The sequence below is a fragment of the Balaenoptera physalus genome (assembly GCF_965194825.1).
Source record: "Balaenoptera physalus genome assembly, chromosome: 3".
In the NCBI taxonomy this organism is placed as follows: domain Eukaryota; kingdom Metazoa; phylum Chordata; class Mammalia; order Artiodactyla; family Balaenopteridae; genus Balaenoptera; species Balaenoptera physalus.
In genome coordinates, this window is record NC_138890.1 from 118,410,545 (window position 1) to 118,437,527 (window position 26,983).

At 38.9% G+C, this 26,983-nt stretch overlaps 1 protein-coding gene across 4 annotated transcripts in view; it reads right to left on the reverse strand.

Annotated features, from left to right (window-relative positions):
- Positions 1 to 2,511: 2,511 nt before the first annotated feature.
- The window catches only part of HMGCR (3-hydroxy-3-methylglutaryl-CoA reductase), a 79,466-nt gene continuing 54,994 nt past the window's right edge, over positions 2,512 to 26,983 (reverse strand). Inside the window, exons 1-20 of one of the 4 annotated variants that reach the window (XM_082457154.1) lie at positions 24,234 to 24,350; positions 19,025 to 19,212; positions 18,484 to 18,595; positions 18,117 to 18,204; positions 16,370 to 16,454; positions 15,009 to 15,114; positions 11,854 to 11,960; positions 11,636 to 11,752; positions 11,057 to 11,205; positions 10,691 to 10,938; positions 10,403 to 10,581; positions 9,187 to 9,381; positions 8,685 to 8,843; positions 8,384 to 8,541; positions 7,546 to 7,651; positions 5,747 to 5,917; positions 5,303 to 5,443; positions 5,058 to 5,216; positions 4,143 to 4,297; positions 2,512 to 3,998 (exon numbers count right to left, since the gene is read on the reverse strand). In XM_082457154.1, the coding sequence (XP_082313280.1) occupies positions 3,944 to 3,998; positions 4,143 to 4,297; positions 5,058 to 5,216; positions 5,303 to 5,443; positions 5,747 to 5,917; positions 7,546 to 7,651; positions 8,384 to 8,541; positions 8,685 to 8,843; positions 9,187 to 9,381; positions 10,403 to 10,581; positions 10,691 to 10,938; positions 11,057 to 11,205; positions 11,636 to 11,752; positions 11,854 to 11,960; positions 15,009 to 15,114; positions 16,370 to 16,454; positions 18,117 to 18,204; positions 18,484 to 18,595; positions 19,025 to 19,189 (2,655 nt within the window). In that variant the 5' untranslated portion in view covers positions 19,190 to 19,212; positions 24,234 to 24,350 and the 3' untranslated portion in view covers positions 2,512 to 3,943. Of the gene's footprint in view, positions 3,999 to 4,142; positions 4,298 to 5,057; positions 5,217 to 5,302; positions 5,444 to 5,746; positions 5,918 to 7,545; positions 7,652 to 8,383; positions 8,542 to 8,684; positions 8,844 to 9,186; positions 9,382 to 10,402; positions 10,582 to 10,690; positions 10,939 to 11,056; positions 11,206 to 11,635; positions 11,753 to 11,853; positions 11,961 to 15,008; positions 15,115 to 16,369; positions 16,455 to 18,116; positions 18,205 to 18,483; positions 18,596 to 19,024; positions 19,213 to 23,562; positions 23,756 to 24,220; positions 24,351 to 26,983 lie in introns of those variants that run through there. The other 3 variants (XM_082457153.1, XM_082457155.1, XM_082457156.1) reach the window with 3 other exon arrangements.

Consider the following 26,983-nt stretch of genomic DNA (forward strand, 5'->3'; position numbering starts at 1 on the left):
GATTTGCTTTACTGTGTCCACGGCTTTTAACATACAATCCCAGCTGATTTTGCTGTGGAGACAGAGACAGAATTGCTCCCTTCACTGTCCCCTCCCTCCACTTCACCCACTAAACCCTGTTTACCATTTCAAATTTCAAGTGACAGGAAAGCAAAGAAGTTCCATAATCAACACAGGTTAGTGACTGCAGTTCTTTTCTTTTGGATTACTTCCTGATACTTTCTTGCCAAGTTGCTTTGACAAAACACACAAGGTACCTGTGTGCTTTATGTTAGTAAATGGCACAGGGCTCTACTACCTTTAGCCTCTCTGCCCTCTGGCTTCAGAATTGACCAGTCGAATGGTCTGTGGAATCAGCTTCTCGCCTCTGAGTGATCCTGCTCCAGTGCCGCAATCCCGGGAAGTTAATCAATACAAAGCAGTCAAACTTTGGGGCCACAGCATGGGTGAGGTGAGAGTACTGAGCAGGGAATGGTATATACACGAACCTCTTTAAAGGTAGACTTTTTCCCCTTTGGTCCCCCATTGTCTCATTTGGGAGAGAGCAGAGACCAAGGGGTAGGAAAGTGAGGGGAGTTAAGTGGCTAAAAATGTCTTTTTCTGGGGCAGTCATTCCATTCTTTGAAAATGCAGAGTATTTGGTGTATGGGGGTGCTGGTTCACAGGTTGGGGGGCAGTAGGGGAGACACAAACCCAAATAACATACCTTCTAGTTGGTTCTCTCTCTAGGATTGATTCTGTCTTATTAAGCAGCACTTGGCCTCTCCATGGGTGTCTGCTGTGTGCTTCTGAATAAACACAACTTTCTAATGCCATTTATTCACAGTAACACCAGGCACTTCACACTGAAACCCAGCACCGTTAGAGCAGCAACAGCAATACTAGAAAGAAATGTGGAAGTCCCAGCCCCACCCCAGACCAAGGGAATCAGGAGCCCAGGTGAGTGTGCTGCACTGGAGCTGGAGAACCCCTGCATTACAGCACTCTCTCGTGTTCCACCTCCTAACTCCAGCTGGTGACACAAGGGTCTCTCCCACTGGCCTTAGAGAACTGTGTGGAAGTGCCTCACATCCTGATACAAGCGCACCCACACCTCCCTCAGGAGCTCCCAAACTTGCTCAGGAGGAAAAGAACAAAAAGTGTAAGTGTGTGTGATGGGAGGAGGGGTTCCATGCGTATCATAATGAAAAGGGAATCTGTTAAGATATAAATAAATCATTTGCCATCTTCTTTTGGCTTGCAGTGTAGAAGTTACTATGTTTGCTAACTGGGCAAAGTTCATTCTTAATAAATTCAAGTCATGTCCAGAACAGAAAGACAGCTTGAGAAACACTGGTCTTGAAAAAAAATTCCTATAGTGAATTTACTGCTCTTACTTGAACCTTCTGTACACGGCGGATTTGTATTGATGTTTTGCTGTTCTGTGTCCTCTTGTTTGAGCTCAGACCCTTCAATGTGAGATGTTCTCTTTGGATTTAATTCTCCATCCTCTACAAAGATGAGGAAAAATCCTGTGCTGCCACATGCATCTCACTGCTCATCAAATCACCCGAGCAGTAAGGGGACGAAACTTCTTCCCCATCTCCTGTCCAGCTTGCCCCACTCTCGAGAGGGCCGACCAGACAAATGATCACATGCCATTTGGGGAGAAAAATTCAAAATGATTTTCAAGTATCTGGGCTTGGTTCTTAGTGGCTCATACACACCTGTTCACCTCTAACTATGGCAGAAGTATAGTCAAAATCACCCATAACTGGGATTTTAAAGAGGCCAGCCTCCGCTATATAAGCTGTACTTTCAGTTGATACAGCTTATGTACTTACCTGCAATGGCCATTTGGTTTTGGCTGCCCAACCTTTATGGCCTCTTCCTCTCAACTAACTGTCACACCCCCAATATCCAAAAGTAGTCCACGATGATAAATCTGAACTATTCAAAGTATAAGGAAGATAGTTTTAATGTATGTATAACCTTGACCTGCTGTTCCTGTTGTAGAGTGGGAGAAGACAATGGGAATGATAAATGGGTATTGGGACACCTAGTGTGAATTACAGGGTACCACTCTGGCCAGACTTTAAAGCTTCCAGGTCTCAGGCAGGCCTATGGTTAATCCAAACAAAAAAGGTTACTGCTTACACTTATCAGTATTAACCTCCTTTTCATAATTTACTGGAACTGGGGGAAAAAAGTATAACAAAATGTACACAATTCAGTAACTGTACAAAACATTAGTTTACAAGATATTGGTTACAGTCACCAAAATGAAGACTCAGAATACTTCTCACTGCCACTTGCATGAAAAATTCAGATAAGTAAGAAGTCACTGGCTGAAAAGTCACAACAGAAGCAATTTAAACTTTACATACAACAGAAAATGTCAATCTTCCCCAACAATGCAGACACAATCACTCAGAGGCTCTCCGTGCTGCCACGGCTTTCCTGGAATGTTTCTCAGAGTCCATCTTCTACATGAGCCATCAGCTTTCCAAGACCAACACTTGAAGCATTAGATGTAATACAAAATAAGGAGTTCTTTATTATTTATACAAAAGTTGTACATTAAAAAAAAAAGTAAGATTCAACAACTGCTGACCCCCTGAGGAAGATTTTATGGGTCCATCAAAGAGCCCTGTGTGGATGTTTCAGTCACCAACCTCCTGGCCACAGGACAAGGGACACTCCCTCCACGGCCATTCACACGGCGCCTTCACTGGCTCTGAAAGCTGACTTTCCCCTTCATTAGGCTCAACAAGCAAGCCAGCCTTTCCTGGACAACATTAAAGAACACTGCCTTCTCTGGCCCAAGCTTAGAGTGTTTTACCAGTATATCGGGTGATTTTTGTTTATTTCTTGAACACTTTCAATAAACTCCCAGCACAAGAAGCTTTATTACAACATACACAGATTTGGTACAGTTCTTTACAAAAAACTACCTAGATTTTTCAGCTAAATAAATTTAAGTGTCTTTTAAGAAATTAAACTTGGCTTCGAGAAATGGTAATTTTCTTCCAAACCTGTGTTTTCTACCCCCTGAGTTCTAAGAGAGGTCACAGACTTGTATGTCATTGATATAAAGAGTCACCTTTGTCTAAGCAATATTAAGAGCTCTTGTATCTTTCATAAAAAGCACAAAACTCTGTTTCTTAAAGGCTTATATGCTGAAAGATATATTATAGCCAATCTAGACAAACATTTGTATTTAGACAAGAGTCCTCTCTGAACAAACAGCCTGCAGAGATAAATGCAGTGATTTTGTTTCTTGAAAGAGAACTATTTAGCACTGCTTAGCACATTATTCTGTAATTTGGGAATAAGAGTAAATCTTCCTTTGAAGAAAGCAGGTCCCCTTCTGAAGAATCATCATGTTGCCTGTCCCCGCAAAAATCAAAATAGACCAGCACCAAATGAAGTATTCGTTTACAAAAAAATAAACTTAGCTCTTTTTTTTTTAAAGGTCTACAACCCAGACTTAATAAATTAACTATGAAATCAGGAGTTTTGTCAGCTATAATATAATTTAAAAATCCATTTTCAACCCAGGATTGGGGCTGGGGTGGGTGTGGACAGGAGGAGGGTTTAATCTCACACTGATCACCATGAACTCCAAGAATTTTATCAAAAGAAAACTTGGTTTTCCAGCTGTATTCTCTTTCAGAAGTGTGCTGTAGATTACCATCTGTGATACTGTAAAGGCATAATATCCACGTTGAGATCTTTCCAAAGAGCACAGCATGTAAAGCATGTAAACTCCTCAGATCTGAGAACTCGGCCTGGAAAGAAGAACCTCAGACTTTCTGAAAGAGCCAAAAACCAAGCAGTTGTCTCACTGATCATGTCTATTCATCCTCAGCAAGACACTGCATCGAGCTTGTTTAATTCACAGATTTTATGTTAGTCCTTCAGAACCCAACGCCTGTGTTTCAGTTCTGAACTGTTGGGCTATTCAGGCTGCCTTCTTAGTGCAAGTTCCTTGGAGGTCTTGTAAATTTACCTTTGACCTATAGCAGAAAAAGGCAAAGGAGAGATATACAAAATATCAGGAATGCAAAATTTTAAGTTAGGACTTGTATCTCAGAAGTAGGTTTTTCTACTGTATATTTCAAGTACAGGGAAAACATATTAAACAAACCTTTAAGTCTTACCTGTTGTGAATCATGTGACTTCTGACAAGATGTCCTGCTGCCAATGCTGCCATCAGAGACAATTCTCCAGCCATCACTGTACCGCACACAATTCGGGCAAGCTGCCGGGCGTTTTCCCCGGGATTGTCTTTGCACGGTCCTTGAACACCTAGCATCTGCAGCCAGGGACAGACACAGCAGGACTCACCCTTCAAGGCACAGCAACAACTTCCTACTCAATCAACTAAAATGAGGGCAACTACAATGGCATTAGAATAGAACCAGGCTCCAGTGGAAGTACTACATTTCCAAGATCTGATAGCCAGTACTAACAAACAATGGAATACACCACAGTGAACCTAACATCCACAGCCTGGCTGGAAGTGCACTTACTCAGAGCAGATGAACAATCATTTGCTCTCTTTTTTTTTTTTTTTTTAAATTTTATTTATTTATTTATGGCTGTGTTGGGTCTTCGTTTCTGTGTGAGGCCTTCCTCTAGTTGTGGCAAGCGGGGGCCACTCTTCATCGCGGTGTGTGGGCCTCTCACTATCACGGTCTGTCTTGTTGCGGAACACAGGCTCCAGACGCACAGGCTCAGCAATTGTGGCTCACGGGCCCAGTTGCTCCGCGGCATGTGGGATCTTCCCAGACCAGGGCTCGAACCCGTGTCCCCTGCATTGGCAGGCAGACTCTCAACCACTGCGCCACCAGGGAAGCCCTCATTTGCTCTCTTAATCTACTTTCTCAATTTACTAAGCCGGTGCCTGAACATGCTTTACTTGGACACACTGGATTAGGCTGGTGGGCAACGAATGAAAAGACCGGCTAAAATATAGAGGGGAGCGATATGTGGTATCAGGTAGAAACACAAAGAATCCCAACGAGTCAGAAGTGGGCTTGAGGTCACTGGAGCCTGTGCCCCATGTGTCTTACCTGCAGACATGCTTGCTGAGGGAGCAGGTTAGTCCCACCACCCACAGTCCCTATTTCTATAGATGGCATGGTGCAGCTGATATACAAGTCTTCATTTGTGGGACCACTTGCTTCTATTAACGTAATACAGTTTGAACTACTAACATTCTGTGCTGCATCCTTAAAAAAAACAGAAAGGAATAAATATAAAACTTCTCTCACTTAGAACAACGACAGACAAGAAAGGTGGAGGCTGGCGCCCTCACCTGTCCGCAGGCAATGTAGACGGCAGTTACAATGTTTGCTGCGTGGGCATTGTAGCCACCGATGCTCCCAGCCATGGCAGAGCCCACCAGATTTTTATTAATGTTGACCTCAATCATAGCCTCTGTAGTAGTCTTTAGTACCTAGAAAACAGAGTGGTGCACATCTTACATCTTCCCCCAGAAGATTCAGGAGTGGGTTACCCAAATCTACTTTCTGTACCTCCAGAAAACAAGGGAGTGTAGACGTGGCCCCATATAAGCCCCATCCTCAATAAAAAGATTATCAGTAAGGTTTGTTCCTGTGAATGCCACCCACAGGCAGATGGGCGAGATAAGATAAAACACACCCATATATTCAAGTTTACTTAGCCCTTAATATTACTTTTCCCAATTTTGTAATCCAATGAAAGATTAACAAAATAAAACAGTCATCCAATCACTCACTTCTCTGACAACCTTGGCTGGAATTACAGCTTCACAAACAACAGACTTTCCTCTTCCCTCTATCCAATTTATAGCAGCAGGTTTCTTGTCAGTACAGTAGTTACCACTAACTGCCAGAATCTGCATTTCAGGGAAATACTCATGAAGTTTTGAAAGTGCTTTCTCTGTACCCTATTAGCCAAAAAAAAACAAACAGCAAGCAACAACAAAAACTATATTAAAACAGTTATTTATAAATCAGAGGCTTTATTTGTATCTAATAATACTAGCACTTCTAAATATAATAACTATAATAATCTTTTCCTAATATGTTTTTAGATATGAAAATGGAGTTCTTTGTAGTCATTGAATAGGATCATGAGAATATAATGAGAATATTAAAAAAACACTCATTGAGAATATAATACTATATTCATGTCACTGGGGAGTGAGTACTCAATCCACCATCAACATGTAATAAATTCCCTCTTCTAGTTATTAAATTGTTACCTAAAGGCCCAAGTTACCAAGCCTGTAAAGAGAAGTCAGACATTAAAGTAAATCTTGTTGTTAATGGAAAGTCATTAGGATTTACATAAAATGTAAACAAGCCTTCCAATGACTTCCAATTAAGTTAAATTAATTCAGTTAACTCACACTTCAAAAACAAAACATACTTATTAACAATTTAAGTTTGTTTTTTTTTTAATTGTGGTAAAATACACATAACATAGAATTTACCATCTTAAGTATTTTCAAGTGTATAGTTCAGTAGTGTTAAGTACATTCACATTGTGTGTGAAAAATCTCCAGAACTCTTCGTCTTGCAAAACTGAAACTCTATACCCATTAAACAACTCCTCATTCCACTTAGCCCCTGGTAACCACCCTTCTTTCGGTCCCTATGAATTTAACTAATCTAGGGAACTCTTAAGTGGGAATCATACAGTATTTGTCTTTCTGTGACCAGACTATTTCACTTAGTAAGTGAACCTCAAGGCTCATCCACATTTAGCATGTGTCAGAATTTCCTTTCTTTTTAGGGTTGAATAACATTCCACTGTATGTACATACCACACTTTATTTATCCATTCATCTGCTGAGGGACACTTGGGCTGCTTCTAGCTTTTGGCTATTGTGAATGCTGCTATGAACATGGCTATACGAACGTCTTTTTGAGACCCTGCTTGTAATTCTATTTTTATTTTTTTCAGGAACTGCTATACTATTTATTGGAAATTTTTAAAGCGTATGTATTTAGTCACTATACTCTCTTTCTGAATAGTCCTTATAACAGGTAAAGCACAATTAGCCTAGCTAATTGACTTTAACATTTTACATTTCTATCTGATAAATAACAAATATCAGTAGAATAAAATTTAAGCTATACACAATCTTCTTATAAGGAGATAATTAAAATAAAGGAACTATACACACATGAACTTGGCTTCTTAAATATGTCTTGAAGCCTCTAGAAGAGGTCAGCTTTCAGGTTTAAGAAAGTTTTGAAGAACAAATCCCCAGATTCCTCCCAGCCCTTCTGAGTAGACCCAGAACATGTACAATGTTAAGTCTAAATTAAATATATCAAATACAAACAACACCAATCAACAAATGCCTGCTTTATATAACATGAGTTACATGAATCAATATTTACCTTTCAATAAAAATCTTTCAATCAATTAACTCTTTGAGTAAGTAGTATGTGTACATGGTACAAAATTCAAAAGTACAGGAGAGCATAAAGTAAAGAGCAAGTCTGTTCCCCCCTCCAGGGACAGTCACTCCTGCAAGTTCTCTTATAGTCCATCCATACTCACCTTTGAAATCATGTTCATCCCCATGGCATCACCTGACCTCGACTGGAAACGGATGTAAAGGTTGCGTCCAGCCACACTCATATGAAGTTTCTGTAGACGTGCAAATCTGTAAATAAAAGAAGCAAAGACTTATTATTTTTTACTTTTTAAGAAAATGGAAGTTGTCTTAAAGTCTAGCTTAGTTGGTTCATTTTACACATAAGAGAAAGCTCATGGAGACTACATATTAAATGTACCTTCTTCTTTAATTAAACATTATATTAGAATACTACTTCAACTCTGTCTCATTCTTACCTGCTGCAAGAAGGGAGGGCTGCAGAAAGTCATGTCATCATAAATAAACTGTAAAAGTCCATATAAAAACAAGCATATAAGCTTGAACTATAGTGGGGTTATCATTTGTATTGATTACACTTCTTTATAAATTTAATTTTCTGTATTCAAAGTAAATCTGCTATACGAATATTTACCTCTATCCTGCTTGGAACATCTTTTTCTCAGGCAATTCTGCCCTAGGGCAAGTTTTGGTCAAAACTCTTCTAGGGCAAAGTAATAGTCTAATCAAAGTGAGCCTCGTAAAACCAACGCACAAACTTACCAGCTCACACTATTTTTTTCTAATTAACCTTTATGGAGATATTCATTTGTATCAACACATTCTGCTCCCCCCATCCCAACCAAGCATTAATATTACTCATTTTGAAAGAATGGATTTAAAGTTGACATTTTGTTACATCACCTTAGGCAGTCAATACGTTAACAGTTATGTTTAGCCATCCTAGAAGATGGCACTGGTTCTGAAATAAACATAAATGCACATATATGCCCACACACATACCTGCTGGTGCTGTCGAATGCCTCCTTTATCACTGTGAACCCTTCAGGTGTCTCGAGCCAGGCCTTGACCTCTGCAGAGTCACAAGCACGGGGCAAACGCACCACTGGGCCACGAGTCATCCCATCTGCAAGGATTCGGCTGCTGGCACCTCCACCAAGCTATGCAGAGTATGTTACAAAAGCACATGTTAATCCTGAAAACAGTTTTGCTTATCCCAAAAGGTGTCCTTGATTGTCCCCAAATTTCGTCTCACTGCCTAGAGTGTATCTTAAAACAGGCAAATATATAAATGCCAACTTACACCTATTGCTCTGCAGCCTCTATTAGTGCTGGCCACAAGACAACCTTCTGTTGTTGCCATTGGAACCTGAAATTCTTTTCCATCCAGGAACAGAGGTCCTGCCACTCCAACAGGGATGGGCATATAACCAATAACATTCTCACAGCAAGCTCCCATCACCTAAAAGGTAAAGTCAGGCACCAAGTGAAAATCTATATAGCAAACACCCAGCCCTTGTCGTTAATAACTTTCTTCAAACTTAATGCTTTAGTGTACTTTTCAACCAAATTTTTTATTTACTCTTTAAAAGTCTTGAGTAATGACTATAAATAACAACAGGAAAAATATTTTTGAATTTTGATGACCTATATCATAAGCAGAATACAAAATTACAGTAAAATGAGTTAAAAAGGAAGATGTTTTATAAAACTATGTATGTATAAAAGACAAGTCAAGAAAAAGACTGAAAAACTAAAGACTAAAGCTACAAAGCAAACCTGCTCAAATCAAGGAAATAACATACCAAGGAGTAGTTATAGTCCCTGTAAGGCAGATACTGGAGAGAAGAAGGCTCTGGAAGTTTTTTGGAAAGTAACTGTCGACGAATAGATACACCTCGTTCATGGGTTTCCATCAGAGTTTCCAATTTGTAAGCTGGGATATGCTTAGCATTGACTAATTGGATGATCTCAGCATCACTAAGGAATTTTGCACCTTTCTAAAGAAATGGGGAAAAAAATGGAAGGGGGTTGATAGAGGGAAATGAAAGAAGACTTGAAGAACCATACTTCATACTCTTCATAATAAATAGACCATTTAATACAAACAGTGCTCTCCATAGAACTAAAACACAAATACTTTAAGAACCCAAAGGAATTTGAAGTTCTAAAGGAGATGATTTAAGTAGAAATAAGAACATCAAAATAAAAACAAATTCTTTATAAAAATGTGAAAACTAAACAAATGTTAAACCAAAACACTGAATTTTTCAAGTGATGTTCATAGAAAAAAAAAATTCCAATTAAGATTCTGACACCTACCCTGTAAGTTTTGTAATACAGCATGACAGTTGAGATACTGGTACACATCTTAATAAGAATGAGGGAAAGGAAATTGATAAAGAAAAACACAATCTATTCTCACTCATATGCACATAAATTAGGAATGAACCAGAGTAAGCAGAAACGGATGGAACACAATAGTCACGCTAACACATGAGCAGACTGTCGGCAGGACATCCTGTTCAAACATCAGAAAGAAAATAAGCCTCCTCAGGTGCATCAAAAAACCAAAACAAACAAACAAAAAGCCCCCAAAACCTTTCTTCTTTCTCTGAAGTTCATTTCTGTGTGAAAGCTTTCCTAGACCTTAACACATATGAGAATACAGCAGTTGCTCATCTCTTTAATAAACAGTAATAAAGTAGAAAGAGCACTGTGACACTTGAGTCAGTAAATCTTGGACTCTTGATCCCAGCTTTACCATTTCCTAGATGTTTTACTTTGGGACATACTTAATTTACCCTCCTGGAGCCTACATTTTCTCATCTGAGAAGTGGAGAAAATTCCACCTATCTTACACGGTTGTAGGGAATAAATAAATAAGACCAGTACCTGTAAACCATGCAACAGTGTGCCCAGAACTTAGGTACTCAGTAGCTATGACTTCCTTCCTTCCTTTAATAAAAAAGTTCCTTTTCTTAAGAAAGATACCAGCTTGAGTTTGTTTTATTTTCTCACCTCTGCATTCCCAAGTATCTGTAGACATTCTTCATTAGGCCGCGGCTCCATGGGAAGTTCAATTTCAGGTTCCTGTGTCTCTAGTTCCAGTGAAGTATCGAGTAAGGAGGAGTTACCAACCACAAATGTAGCTCTGTTTGAGGTGTCAGTTTCTGCCACTAAGGGTTTTATAACCTCAACTGTTCAAGAGATCAAAATAAATCTCACAACACTGAACTTTTAAAAAAGACTCGACTTCTTGACAAATCAACAGTGGAAGAATGGAAAATGAAGAGAATAAGAAATCACCTTTTCTTTCTCTGTTTATCCTGACCTCCTCCTCCACTGCATGGAATTTCTGGTCATTTCTTACCAGTATAGGGTCACGTCTACAACAATCGCCTGCAACTTTCTTTTGGGTCGCTACAGGAGATGTGATAGGGTTTTTTAACGAGAGTGTAGATTCTGTCTCTGCTTGTTCAAAGAAGATATACTTGACAGCCAGAAGGAGAGCTAAACTTAGGGTAATAACTTGTTCGATATCCATGCTGATCATTCTGAATAAAAGAAAGCAAATTCAAATGTTATTACTCAAATACAAAAGGCACACCTAAACTCTCAGTAACACAGAGCACTATGATTCATAGACAACAAAGTAGGGCTCGGGGAACTTACTTAGAGAGATAAAACTGCCATAGGGAAACACTTGGTTCAATTCTCTTCGACACATTTTCATCCAATCCTAAAGAAACCTTAGAATTGTCTGCCGGAGAAGGATCGGCTATCCAGCGACTGTGAGCATGAACAAGAACTAAGCCTAGAGACTGAAATAAAAAATTTAAAAATCATGTATCCTCTGCATATCAATGGAACCTAAACTCATCCTGTGCAACTGGATAATTAAACACTACCATCCTCCCATGGCCTCCCTTACCATGAAAAGAAAGACCCAGGCTTGCTATGTGACTGACTAAAGCAATGGCCCCATTGAACAGCTGAAAACATTCCAAAAAAAAGAACAGATTTTCAAAGAGAGATGAAGTGGAAGAACTTGAAAAATCTATTTAGGGCAGAGAGAAAACCAGGGGCCTCAAAGAAATGAGAAAAAAAGATAGGAAAAAAAAAAAAAAGAAGAGGAACATCAGTGAAAGAGCCAAACATTGCACAAAGGCAACAAGAAGGAAAAAAAATTGAAAAGCAGAATATGATACTGGAACCAAAAATAATGAAAGAAGAAGAAAACTGTATAATTACCATAATCATCTTAACCCTCTGAGTAACAGGATTTGGTTTATTTTCTTCTTCTTCTAAAACTCGGGCAAAATGGCTGAGCTGCCAAATTGGACGACCCTCGCGGCTTTCCCGAGAAAGCTACAAAGTAAGACAGCACTACGTTAGAAGGTGCTAATTTTCTTTAGGTGAACTAATATGAAAAATATTACTCTTCTAATATAAGTAAGAACTGCTCTTACCTCTAAAACCAAGGACACACATGCTGGGAAGAAAGTCATGAACACGAAGTAGTTGGCGAGAACTGACATGCAGCCAAAGCAGCACATAATTTCAAGTTGACGCACCCCTGGTTAGAGAAAAATTAAATGCATTAGCTAGTAAAGCAGTATGTGTATTTCTGATGCTGCATACATCACAAGGACTCTTCCTATAGGTAGACAAATACATGGAAGTATATTAAGCTCTTTGCCATCTACTGGAAAAAGAATTAGAAACTCAGAGGTGCTGTGAAGCCTGATACACAGAGGATAACTTCCTCGAGGGCAGAGACCTTGGCTTCTCCCATGTCCCCAATGTCACAATGCCAGGCACGGCAGTGTTTAATATCCGTCTGATCATCCCCTTTTATCAAATGGTAGTACTCTGTTTTGAGATAGGATATCAAGGACAGTCAACTCTAATGGAGCAAACTCCTCCCCCTCCGTTATACTACTGATCCAATCCCACTCATCACCACAAAAGCAATTCACCTGTGGACCAAGGACTTTTTGTAAAAAACACACTGCTAGTTATACTATTCCTGATATAGTATCATAATAAATATTTTATGTGTACTACTCAGCTCTATTTTCAATATAATCTCTGTGGTATCTATTGATGTTCTTACAATTTTGGTTCATTTCATTGATCTGTTTGAAAAATGATATAATGTAAAAAGGCAACCCAAGATCCAAAGTTAACAAATGTTCCATTACAAAATGCTTGCGATATCACTTGGTAATCTCAAATAGAAGGGAACAGAGCTGGAGAAAGATTAGATTATCAAATCCTACTCCCTCTCTTTACTAATAAACTTGAATATAAAATATAAAACATATTTCTGATGTTATTCACATTAAATATAAAAATGTTTTGAAATACATATAAAAATTGATTCCCTTCTCCCATAAAAACTGCTAACTAGAGTAATACAAAAAAAACCCTCAATGTTGTATTTTATTTTCTGAATCGTAATAGATCATTTGACTAAATAATAGAAAAAAAGCATACATTGTATTTTCTAAAAATTCTATAGCTATTACTCTCAAATGCAGAAATTCAAGAGAATACAAAATTACAATGACAAAAGCATTATGAACAACCTATATTTAAAAAGTAGCCAAATATAATCTTTTCAAACTTGAGACTATCAAAACCATATTGACCATTGCTTTTTACCACCTGGCTACCTACTCTTTCCCTTTGTACAACAGTAACTACTGTCGTCATAGGTTCTTCAGGCATTCTTCCTTACTCTGTCCCATTGGCACAGTCTCTTTGTGCCACTTTTTTACTACAAGGAGACAGCACCAATCTACAAGTTCCAAGAAGTAAAGACTTTTTAAAATTTTTTTACTGGCTTTCCAAAGGTTTACTTCCTAGTTAGTATGTGTTAAATCTGTCCTTTTATTCTACCCTAAGCCAAATCCCTAATTTTACCATTTCTGTATGGCTGTAAATGCCTCCTAGCTGGCTTTTCCAACATCAAATCTAATCACTTCCTTTGTCCACTGCTCTGACTTACGACCAAACTCATCACCCTACTTTCCACATCAGTCTCCACTGCATTCCACATCAGTTTCAAATGAATAATCCTTGGTTTCACAGCCCACTACCAGCTCCTAGCTAATCCTCTCATCTTCTTATATACTGTTCTGCTTGTATAAAATCACATAGGTATATTTTCACCTGATCAAAAACATTTTTTCTTGATTGTGGTGGCAGTTACATGACTACATCTTTGTCAGTACTCAATACTATACCCAAAAAGAGTAAATTTTAAGAAATGTACATTTAAAAAACTAATTTTAAAATATCTTTGCTAAATAAACTTTGAATGACGGTAAAATAACTGAATAAATAATAAATTTACCCTCAGAAAGTTAGAAGAAACATTATATATATTTAACATACTATCTAGTGAACAGACCTCAACTAATAATAGCAACTAACTACTCTCTTAAAAGTTAGATAATATACTTCTGAAAGAATGAAACCCCTTATTGAGGGCACTAAGGCACCAGGAAGTACACTAGAATAGTAGTTAACTGAGTGTGACCCTCATGAGAAAGCCATAAAATCTAATCTTAATTGATTAGGAAACCTTGACAACAGCATGATATATTCATTCTGGCAAATTTCCACATGAGGCCATAATTTTTGTCCTATATAATGGAGTCCTATGTTTGATAGTTAACATCTAATTCTCTACTATCCAATTAAGGATGAAAAAACATATGTGCTGAGGTCAATGCTGGCTAAGTGCTAAGATGTACTGCATACTGTCTGATTAAATCTTCCTAACCACTCAGTTAGGTGGACCCAACTTAGATCTGTCCAACTCCTGACTTTTGCACTGTCTCCTACATGACAATTAAAACACAAGGAACCAAGTCATTAATTTAGTCCAGACAACAGTGGAGGCTGGAAGATGCTTTCTAAATGAGCCTAGAATACAATCTTGGTTAAAAACCAAACAAAAAGCAAATAAAAACACCTTAAAGTCATCAAAAAAGTGGATCACAGGAAAAGATGATGAGATAGTAAGAGTGAAAATAAATCAGGGGACTTCCCTGGTGGTGCAGTGGTTAAGAATCCACCTGCCAACGCAGAGGACATGGGTTCAAGCCCTGGTCCGGGAAGATCCCACACGCTGCAGAGCAACTAAGACTGTGTGCCACAACTACTGAGCCTGTGCTCTGGAGCCAGTGAGCCACAACTACTGAGTCCACACGCCACAACTATTGAAGCCCACGTGCCTAGAGCCCGTGCTCCGCAACAAGAGAAACCACTGCAATGAGAAGCCCGCGCACTGTAATGAAGAGTAGCCCCCGCTCAATGCAACTAGAGAAAGCCCGCCCACAGCAACAAAGACCTAACACAGCCAAATATTTAAATTAATTAATTAATGTAAAAAAAAAAATCTGTTAAAAAAAAAATCGGTAACCTACTAAGTTCTTGCTAAAGCAGAGCGACATAAGGTCAGATCAGATATATCCACATATTCATACAATTAAAAAATTTTAAGAGTAAGGTCAGACTTTTAAAAGTCAGAATTTAAGAGTAATTGATACAATTTAATACATTCATTTTTCTACAAACTCATTTTAAAATATATTAAAAACTGTTTACAAACCTGACATGGTACCAACTCCAATCACAAGACATTCTACAAGAGCATCAAGGGTGAATGTGGGACCTAAAATTGCCATCCCACGAGCAATATTTTCCCTTACTTCATCCTAAAACACAGACCAAACATATCAATGAGGGTAAGGTACAAAATAACTTTTAAAAATGTTAGAGCATCCCAGGGCTTCTACTAAACCTAATTTACTATATTAAGAATAAAATACACAGTATGATAAGACTAACAGGCATTCCAGATACAAAGGATAATATAGAGGACTAAAGAAGAAGAATATGTACACTGCCCTGCTTTCCCCGTCCACTGAACGAGATATTTCTTAGGAAGATTCCCTTGAAGTGGTGCATTAATCCTGCCATTTAAATCCCACATAAATCTTACAACATTTTATATTTTGGCTACCACTGACAGAAGTTCTTAGTTGCAAATTTTTTGAGATCATATTAGTATTATGAAACCTAAATATCCTTGTCAAAATGCTCAAATGATCATAAGTATTCATCAAATACATAATCAGGGCAGAAGTACACGATATTTTATACTCAGTTACTCAGTATTATTAAAAATGTTACGTTCTTTAAAGTGACTAATGAACACCAAGATAAAACTTTAGATGGGAAATAATGCTAGTGTTAATTCACGGGGTTTAGAAATCAATCTACCCTGAGATTCTTCCATTAGATCCTGTCTGTTCTCTGATATGTTTCACTAGGTAGATACTCTAATTTATCCAAAAGACATAATACCTTACATTCTGAAAACTTCAAAAAGGAAAATAGGGGGCTTCCCTGGTGGCGCAGTGGTTGAGAATCTGCCTGCTAATGCAGGGGACACGGGTTCGAGCCCTGGTCTGGGAAGATCCCACATGCCGCGGAGCAACTAGGCCCGTGAGCCACAACTACTGAGCCTGCGCGTCTGGAGCCTGTGCTCCGCAACAAGAGAGGCCGCGATAGTGAGAGGCCCGCGCACCGCGATGAAGAATGGCCCCCGCTCGCCACAACTAGAGAAAGCCCTCGCACAGAAACGAAGACCCAACATAGCCAAAAATAAATAAGAGCCTACTTAATAAATAATAATAAATAAATTTAATAAATAATAAATAAATTTAAAAAAAAAAAAAAAAGGAAAATAGGGAAGATTCCAAATTCTAGAAACTGTGGAATTACAATTGAGTTGTCAGATAAATGGGACAGTTCCTAGGGTTCCTAGGAAGACCAGTCTTAGGACTTGACAAAATTGCAGGCAATTCCTGAATCTTGGACTGTGAAGAAACTCTATTAATCTTTCTTATTAATGTAAACAATCTGAAAAAAAGGATACTACTAACATTCATGTCTTATAAATAATACCTGTGAGTTGGAACTGAGGGCAAACTTTGCTAGTGCACTTGCTCTGGAAAGGTCAATCAGCAGTAGGAAAAAGGGCAAAGCTTCACTGGGGGAAGAAAAAAAGAAAACAAGATGATCAGGTATTATTTAACAAAAGAAAAAATATCACCGAAAAATCCCTTCCTAAACCAAAACTTCCCCCCCACCCCTCGTCCCATGCCTTGTATGAGCTCTGGCATGTGTTACCTTTTAGCAGACCAAAAGGTGTAATCTATATTCCTTTGACATCCTCAAAGCTAAATATATTAGTCACTCAAAACATTTAAGATATTTTTGTTAAAAATGTAAATATATTTATACAGAAACACCTTTTGATAATTCTATAGCAAAATATCATCCTTAGTTAAAAAAAAATAAAAATGTGTCCTTGTGAATCAACATGGGGGAAAAAGAGGAATACAGGTGTCCCCCACTTTTCGAAAGTTTGCTTTACGCCACTTCATTTTTATGAAAGACCTACATAATAACCATTTTTGCTAACCAAAAGAAATCCAAACAAGGTTTTCACTTTGACAAAAAAAGGTGAAAAGTGAAAATAGCATTCAGTGTTTGTTTTGCAGGGAACCGTTACAGAGGCAGTGGGTACCTGGAGCAGAGAGTGAGAACGGCACTGCCTGGGAACTACACTTAGCATCTCAGCACCAAGCTGCCATAGCTTTGAACTGTGTCTGTGAGCATCTGTGCTTTATCTTGATTTATTGTGTGCATTCCTTAGTAAGATGTGTCCCAAGGTAATTGCTTCTTCACTTACAAAAGGTTTCATAGGAAAGCTGTACTTTCAGATAGCAGGGGAAACCTGTATACTGTATGCAATTCTTTTTTCATTAATTACTATCTATGGAAGAATAAACTGAACAACCTTTCTAGAGAACAAACTGGCAACAACAGCACTTAAAAGCCCTAAAAACCTACACAGCCACTGTTTCACTCCTAGGAATGTATCCTAAGAAAATGACTATGAACACAAACAAAAATTTAGCTACAAAGACATTTATCACAGTGTTGTTATTAATGGGGGAAATTAAATAACCTAACAATCCAACCTAGAGGATAGGGGAATACTAGACAGCTATTACAAATAATTTAGTTTAGCATTAAGGACATGCAAAGATGTTGATAAACTATTATAAAGCATAAAAGTTATAAAGCAGTATATACAGCATGATCTCAGAAGTTTTCTTTAAGTATAAAAAAGTGGGACAGGATATATACTAAAACATTAACAGGTATTAAAATTTAAATGATGACATGAAAAATTTTCCCATATTTTCTATAAACTTTTGATAATTTATATACTATAATGCTTTATATCATGGAGAAGAACAGTTCTTAACAATATATTTTGAAAGAGGGCTTCCCTGGTGGCGCAGTGGTTGAGAATCTGCCTGCTAATGCAGGGGACACGGGTTCGAGCCCTGGTCTGGGAAGATCCCACATGCCGCGGAGCAACTAGGCCCGTGAGCCACAACTACTGAGCCTGCGCGTCTGGAGCCTGTGCTCCGCAACAAGAGAGGCCACGATAGTGAGGGGCCCACGCACCGCGATGAAGAGTGGCCCCCGCTTGCCACAACTGGAGGAATCCCTCGCACAGAAACGAAGACCCAACATAGCCAAAAATAAATTAATAAATAAATAAATAAAATTAAAAGATTAAAATATATATATATATATATTTTGAAAGAAAGTATATTTATGCTTAAATACTTACTTCAAGCCTGTCAATTCTTTATCTAAGAAATGAATGACAACTGTACTGAATACAAAACTTGAGAAAATTGTGAAGAGTCCAGCAATACCTAAAACGACAAAATTCAGCAAACTGAAAAAACTTCATCCTTTTTTACACACACAATAACATACAGTCCCATACAATATTCTGAGAGAAATAATACTATTTTCTCCAGATTATTAAGGTCTCAAATAGCAGAACGTCTAACTTGAATAAAAAGAAATGAAACTATTGAATACATGCAGCACACACATTTCCACACACATGATTTAAACAAACAGGTAAATTTCCACAGTAAATCAAAAATTTGATAGCACACAATAAGGTTAATATATAAAATTATTACCCAAAATATATTTTGATCCAAGTTGGCGTAAATTCTGGAACTGGAAGTAAATATACAGGATTGCTATGCATCGTGTTATTGTCAGAATTATGATGTCACTGCTCAAGACATCCTATTGGGAGAGATAGAAAAGAAAAATCCAAATCAAAAATAAGAATTTTTATTTTGCATGCATCATTAGTTTACATATCATCATGATAATATAAATTTAGGCACAAGTCAAATAAAATGTTACAATGCAAATCAAAAATTTACTCCCAATTTTTAAACAATCTGTTTATTAAGCCGATCATTTTTCACTGTTAGTCACTTATGAAAGCTATATTTCTCAAGTAAAGTCAATTACACTCATTTGTATACCAAAAGCAAAAGAAAAGTATTTCCAGTGCATTTCCATACTATATAAGTAAATGAAAGCTATCAATACTGAAATAAAAATTTTACTCATAAGTTTTTTTGATTATGTGGTCTCTAAAAGGAGACACTCTTAGAAATTCAAAATGTATTTACTTTAATCAATAATCAGATTAATCTCACAAACCTCTTCAAACTTTGGACATTCATAATTCCAACCACAGATCTTATCGTTACCAGTAAACATGTTCATGGACATCATACAGATGGTCAGTGTCACTGTCCCCACTATGACTTCCCAGGGATGGGAAGCCACAAAGAGGCCATGCATTCGGAAAAGTCTTGACAACATTGTAGCTGAAGAATCCTTGGATCCTGGAAGGAATATCAAGTATGAACACTTAGCATACAGCTCACTGTATTCTTGGGAAAACATTTTAAGGAAAAGTGCATTGTAAACCCTGATTTGTATGCAGTGTCTTGTGTATTAAGAATAATACTATTTGACAGTATTCCTTATAATTCTGGAAAATAATTACAAAATTAAAATAAGAGGACTGTTATTACTTCTTTACTCACAACACTTAAATCCTCTATTATTCACTAACAAACAACTTAAAAGCAGCTTTTTCTTATCAGTTGTATGAATTCGAGCATTTAAGATCAAACCAAATAATACCTCAGCCCGATTATTATCTGAGGCAAGGAGGAGAGCAATAAAGCACAAAACAAGAGTGAGAAACAAGCATTCACATTTATTTTCTGATTACCCTGACACAAAACGCATATAAGCACCCTCTTCATTCTCTACATTCTAGTCATGCAAAAGGTAAATACCAAACAATCCACTTGTTCGGTGTCCTCCTGTAAATCATTACCTTAGTTTATAAAGCTCCTCAAGGGCAGGAGTCCATTAGACTCTTCCATTCCATAAAACACATGGCATAATATGTCACTAGCAAAATGTTTAATAAACCTTCCTAATGTTGCTGTCACCAGAGGTCTTTTCCCAAACTTTAACAGCAGTTAATAAAAATGCTGGAACAGTACTAGAATAAGAGGATGGCTGGCCAAAGTAGACATCTATAGCATTCAAAAATTCCCAACAGAATATGGGTTATTTTGACCTAATGACTACCATGGCAAAACTTTTCCATGTTTGCTGGCTAAATAATAGTAATAATAATTTTGATATTCTGATTTTTTTAAAAATCTAGTATAGTTATTAATCTCTAATATAGGAACTTGCAAGCCTTACTTCTTATACTAAAATTAATGCTTATGATAAAGCATATTAACTACCCATAAAAATCAATTAAGATTTAATTTTAAGGCCACTGATTGACAGACTATCAAGAATTCATATGAATCTCACATTTATGGTAATAATTAAGAAAGTGATTCATTTATTGAAGAAAGAAAATAAAAAGGCACCAAATTAAGGAAAATAAAGCATTAATCTATTTAAGGTGTTAGGGAAAAGAAAATAAGAGATGCTTTTACAAACCAAAGCAATTACTAAGCGTCACCTCTCACTGCATCACTCAATGTTCTCTATTCTCTACATTTCAGCCACACCAGGCCACCAAATAGATGCCTGGTTTCCAAACCGCAGGTCACAACCCTTCACTGGATCGATGAGATCATGAAATCAAGTATATGAGTCAGAACAAATATTTTAAAATAAAAGGAAAAAGAGAAAAAAGCTGTGGGTAAGACATGTGGTATGGGTAGATATTATTTTTTGAAACATTACGTTTCATGAAATTATACATATGAGTGTATGTACTGGCTTCCGACATAACATATATTTCTTACTGTGGGTCTCAATTTTAAAAGGTGGGCGGGTCACTGAAATGTATAAATGTGGCATGCATCTGCCTGTGTTTATTCAGGCTTTTTCAACCTTCCTCCCTGAGGCCTATTGCTCACTTCATCCTCCAGCACCTTGCACTCATACGTAGCAGTTGCTCAACAAATACCTGCTAATTAAAAATAAATTCTTAAGCTACAGTAGCATGCATTTTATTGACACATCTTGACACAGACCTAAAGATGACTTTTTTAAAGATATGGATATAACTCTCCCACTTCAAGCCCCCCAGTTCTCTGCATTCAGAGAACATATTAAGGGGGGATGGGGTGGAGAAGAGAGGCTACATTTCCTATACTATCCTGGAAAATGAACAACAATAACAAACATACTTTCTATTAAATTAGCAGGGACTTGGACTTAAAGTATTGGAGAATATTAATCATATCTTAGATTTGAACTCTACTTCATTTCAACTAAAAGCCTCATAAGAGCCTAGATTTTTATGACAGCCTTCTATCACATAACTTCCTTATATTTAAAAACAAAAAAACAAAACCGTATAAACTAGTCTAAAGGATCAACTAGCATCAGTGTTGCAGAAAATGAATTAACTAAAAACACCTTTTGAAACTAGGTCAAAGTTTCTAACACTCTCTCCCCCCAAGCCCTCTCAATTTAGAATATTCCCTTATCAAGAAAATGTATTCTTCACTATTAAAAAGTTAATTCGGTTGAATTAAAATCTGAGCTGCTAGCAAGAAGGCACCCCAATTTGATCACAAATAGGTTTAGCATTATTAATCTATATTATATATTAGGGACATTATGTTTTCCCTCAAAAGCTTCATGGTAGCATTGTCAATTCTGGGACATTTCTTTCCTAGGTGTAAAGTCATCTTTGCAACATTCCGGAAAAAATTTACACATGATCCCGTGACATGATCCCATAAACCATCCCCAAACACAGAGAACCTCACCTATTTGGAAATACAAAATGAGTAACCAAATGTACAAAGGTGTGTCAAAAGTAACTATAATTGCACATTTCCCACTAGCACCCTCCCCATTTCCCTGTGATTATGCAAATCATTTAAATGCCATGGAATCCAATCTTCCAACTTCATCAGCAGTTGCAAGTGGCACGAGCAGGCAATAGGGACAGCTCATGCCAATTCAAAGTACAGTATTTAGGCCATGTTGCAATAAAAATAAATTTTAGTTTAAAAAAATCAAGTTAGGCAATGTATGCCTTGCTTATTCAGACTGAAGTATGCTGCAAACATTTCACAGATTATTCAAAAGAATGGATAATTTAAATTAAATTGAATCCCCAAACTCTAACTCAATATGCTACAAAAACCACCTACTATGGCCAATTGCAGAAAAAGATGCTTTGGCATCCTACTCTGATTCTTTCCTCCCACTCAGCACTCTTCCTGTGCTACACATTCCAGTATTTGATTATACACTATTTTACACTGTTCTCAAATTAACTGCTGTGTACGTTTTGTCTCTTTGAAGGCAAGAAACATGTAGGGGACTTCCCTGGTTAAGAATCCGCCTGCCAATGCAGGGGACACAGGTTCGAGCCCTGGTCCGGGAAGATACCACATGCCGCGGAGCAACTAAGCCCGTGCGCCACAACTACTGAAGCCTGTGAGCTACAACTACTGAAGGCCGCGCACCTAGAGCCTGTGCTCTGCAACAAGAGAAGCCACCGCAATGAGAAGCCCACGTACCGCAACGAAGAGCAGCCCCCGCTCAACCGCAACTAGAGAGAGCCCGCGCGCAGCAATGAAGACCCAACGCAGCCATAAATAAATAAATAAACAAACAAACCATGTCTTGTACTGAGTCATTTTTAATTCCAACAGGATCTAGAATTCTGCTGCTCAACCCAGTATCCTATGGGAAAAAATTCTCACACTGGAATCAGGAAACCTGGATTCTACCCAATTTTATGACATGGTGTGCCTCTTTGTAAGTCACATATCTTTTTATTCACTTATGAGGCTAGAGCTCCAAAGTTCTTTAACAAAGGCAAGTATTAAGTGAACCATATGAAACTATTTTTTGTATGGGAAAAATGGTCAAATGTCAAATATCAGCAATTTCATATGGTCAACCTAAATAGATAGTGATATAGATGTGGTTATCTATCCATGGCCTAGAAACTAGATCATACAAGAATAAAAAGAGCACATGCACATGCGTGTGCACACTTCATCTTGAAATGCTTATGCCACACACACAACCGTTTTCACATGTTAATGATGTAATCTTTGCACATTTTTAAAGCCTTCATATTACTAACTCCCATTGTCTTTACTGCCAAGTTTATCACAAATTGGAAAGACACTACCACTAAGCAGGCCCTCACAACCCAGTCTATCCCCAAAGTACACTCTGGGCCTTTGCTAGATTACCTCTAAATCAAAAAATGTCTTTCATTGCACGGAGAAAAAAATTCATTCGCAAGCAAACAAAAAGAATACATTCTCTACATTGCGTGATGCTAAAATTTTACACGATTACTTAGTACGGCCTGGAAACAGATGTTTCCCATGACTTTTCAGGACCAAGTCTAAGAAGGCATGTCCTCAAAGACCTGAAAAATTTCAAACGACCATTTAAGATGGAGTACATCAAACTCCTCCTACTACAAAAACTGACTGTTGTTCTATTTGTGAGTCTCCAAGTTACGTTTACGTTTTTCTTTATCAAAATACCAAAACCAAATATTCCGAAAAACCTACAAGCTTTGGACTAAAGGACATCAGCAATCAGCACCAAGGAGACTACGCCCCTTGACAAAAAAATAAAAGGAGAAGGAGAAGAAGAAGAAGAAGAAGAAGAAGAAGAAGAAGAAGAAGAAGAAGAATCGTTGAAGTCTTTGGGCAAGTCTCTACCTTGGGCTCTGTATCCTCTCAATCCGTTTCACCTGGGAATAACCGGACGCATCTATGCAGATCCACGGTTCTTTCACGGCTCTGAGCTAGTCAGCAGCATTTAAGGTGCTGACGAACAGCAGCGCCAGGGCGTGAACCCAGTGAGAACAGCAAACCTGGGCGTGAACGCCCACACCTGATAGATCTTCTCGCGTTCCCTCCCCGACCTGCGGGCCTGGCTGCCCCACAGCCCACTAGCATTCCTCGAATCAAGGGGACTCCGAGATCACCCTGCCTGGCACCCTTTCCGCCCCGACGATCGTGACTGCGCGGCCAGCACCGCCGACTTCGGACAGGGCCAGCGAACGCGGCGACGCCCCGCCAGTCCACCGATGGCGACGGGAGCCCAGAAGAGGCCGGCCCGCCGCCCGCCCCTCTGGCCCAGCCTGGCCCGCCGGCTCCCCAGTATAGATGCGGGCTGCCACTCGGCCGGCCGCGCGTCAAGGACGTCTCCTCGCAGTCCCCGCGGGACCGGGGCGCCACCCCGGGCAAAGCCGCCAGCGCAGCTCCCCCCGGGACGGCAGGAGGTGCCGGCTGCCCCTTTCCAGGGCCGGACGGAGCTCGAGAACCGCCACCTACACAACCCTAACCCGCTCCCGCCCACCGCCGCCCTCCTCACCTCCCGATCTCACCAGAAGCCACAGTCCCCGGGAGCTGGCGCTCCGCGCGTCTCCACTCAACGGAGACGCGGAGCGGAAGAAACCTTCGCTTCTACGCACGCTCGGAGCCGGACGAGCCTGTGACCAATAAGGAAGGATCGTCCGATCGTCTAGCCAATCATCTGGGGGTTGCCCGGCCTGACGGCGCTACGTCACGAACGGTCGCCCTAACAACCGCCCACAGCTCTCACCCGGGCTGAGAACGGGCACCGCACCATCTCTCACCATGGCTCAGCCAACCAATAGCCAGTCGAATCCCAGCACTAGGGCCTGCCTATTGGTCACAGAGCCGTGGGGGCGCACGCATGGAAGCTGCCTAGGCGAAGACGATAGGGGGTCTGGCGGGTGGAGTGTCCTACAGCCCAGGACCTGAGCTGGGGTCATTGTGGCTGTGAGAGTACAATGGGAAGGAGTAGTAGGGAGCAGAATTGGGGCGTGAAGATAAACGCAGGGTCAAGTCAAGGATAGAATGCACAATTACTGAGTGGAGAGAGGTGGAGGTGGCCCTGAAAACCAGGATGTAAAAAAGGGAAGGTGGCAGCAAGGAGCAATCCAAACCTCAAGCTGACCCATTTCCGAAACCCAAACCGACACTTTCCTGTGATTTACCCATTCCTGTAAATAGTAAATGGCTCCAGTCATGGAGTTTCTCTCTCCCTCCTTCTCTTCCCCGCCCTCCTTCTCTTCCCCCCTTCTCTCCCTCTCTCCCTACAGCACAAGGCACTAGTCACAGACTGTCCATTCGCTCTGAAATGTGCCTCCTTTGTCTTGTCTGCTTTCCCTCTGACCCCTCCCTGATGCAGACCTTTATTATCTCTTGCCTGAAATAATGCAATAGCCTCTCCTAACTGGTCTCTCCACTCTTAGGTGCTTCCACCTTCCAATCCTATTATTCCGTTGGCCTGCCCCCAAACTACCAAGAGTTGCTCATTGTCTATTGGATTAAAGAAACTGGCAACCCCAACATGGCCCTACCCCACATTTCTTGCTTATCTCTCACTACTTCCTGTGTCAACCCTACATTTCAGCCAAAAGAGTAACTGACCTTTTTTCAGTCACACTCAGTACCTTTTTGCTCCCTGTTTATGTTCTCTGTTTAATCTGGACATGCCTGCACATTTCAACTGTTGAAATCCTAACTCTCCTTCAAGGACTATTTCATATGTCACCTCGTTTCCTGATTCCCTCAAATACAGTCATCTCTCCCTACTCTGAACACCCATAACATGTCCATATTCTGTGACCTGTGTTATTATTATGTGGAAATTTCTTAAGAACAGGAATTGAAATCCCCTCAACTTTTAAAGACCTATATTTTGAAACGCAGTCCCTGATACCCACTATACACTCAGGAGGAGTTTTAATAAACTATTATCTTGATAAATTCTCATAATCCTTATGAAATAGATATTATTTCCATTTTCAAGGAAAAATGAGTTTGTTAAACAACTTGCTTTAGATCACATAGATAATAATTTGGAAAACTGAGATTTGAACCCAGATCTAAAACTTATACTGGTTCTACTATCCTCCACTGCTTCAGTATAGGATCTTTATTCATATCTCTTTACGAAATACTTTTCGAGCACCCCTTATGTGCAACACACCTTGGTTGGCACTGGAGTTATAGCAGCAACATGACAGACATGGAAACTTCCTTTATGAACCTTATACCCCTTCATAAAATTAGATGACTGTTAAATATTTGTTGAATTGATCCTAATGGAAGGAAAGAGTTTTCACAGTGAAGAAGACTAAGGGGAACTAACCAAAAATTAAAGTATCCTATTATGAGTCTTATCAAAAGGAAGAAGAAGAAAGAAAAAAAGATCTGTAAGTACTCAGAGCTAGAAACTTTGTCGTACTTTTAATGTCCCCAGAAGTCAAAAGGACCAGCTATCTCAGAATTATAAGTTACAGATTATACAATTGCTTACTAATATAAATTCAAATAAGGATTATGAAGGTGTTTCAATAAAAAGTCTTTAGACCAAGATTTGGAAACTGTATTCCCAAACTCGGCTTAATTAAGAACTCCAGTGAGATTATGAATTCAAAAGCAAGTAATAAAGAAACTCTGTCTAGTTTTATGTTCTTAAAACAACTTCTATATGATTCCCAATTTATGTCAAAAGGATCTTTATGCACTTAAATAATAATTTGTACTTAATGATAAATCACAATATTTGGCAAGGACACACATAGAAGGGGAAAGTGGGGGGATGGGGACAAAGGAATCTATGTGCTTTCTTCTTTTGTGGGTTTACCCTCACAGCAAGGAGGTTATAAAAGTACAATTTTAAGAGATCTAAATTTAAAGTAGTGAATAACCCACATTGCCATCTTTATCCACATAGCTCTTAGTATTTACTTATATAAGTATGTTAGCCCTCCGTCACTTTTCCTTCTTCTTGTTGCCATAGGCCATGCTTTAGGATGAGGAATTATAACAGGAACAATAATAACAATAGTAGTAAAATTTTATATAGCTCTTTCTATGCACTAGCCACTTTTCTAACTGCTTTATTTATATTAACTCCTTTAATTCTCATAACATTCGGAAAGCATTAGTAGAATCTGCATTTTACAAATGATGGAGCTACAGAAACAGAGAAGTTAAGTAATCTGCCTAGGTTTACACAGCTGGAATATGAACTCTGAAGTCCACTTCCTGAGTACATGCTCTAAACCACTCCACTGTGCTATCTTTAGTATCAGCACAT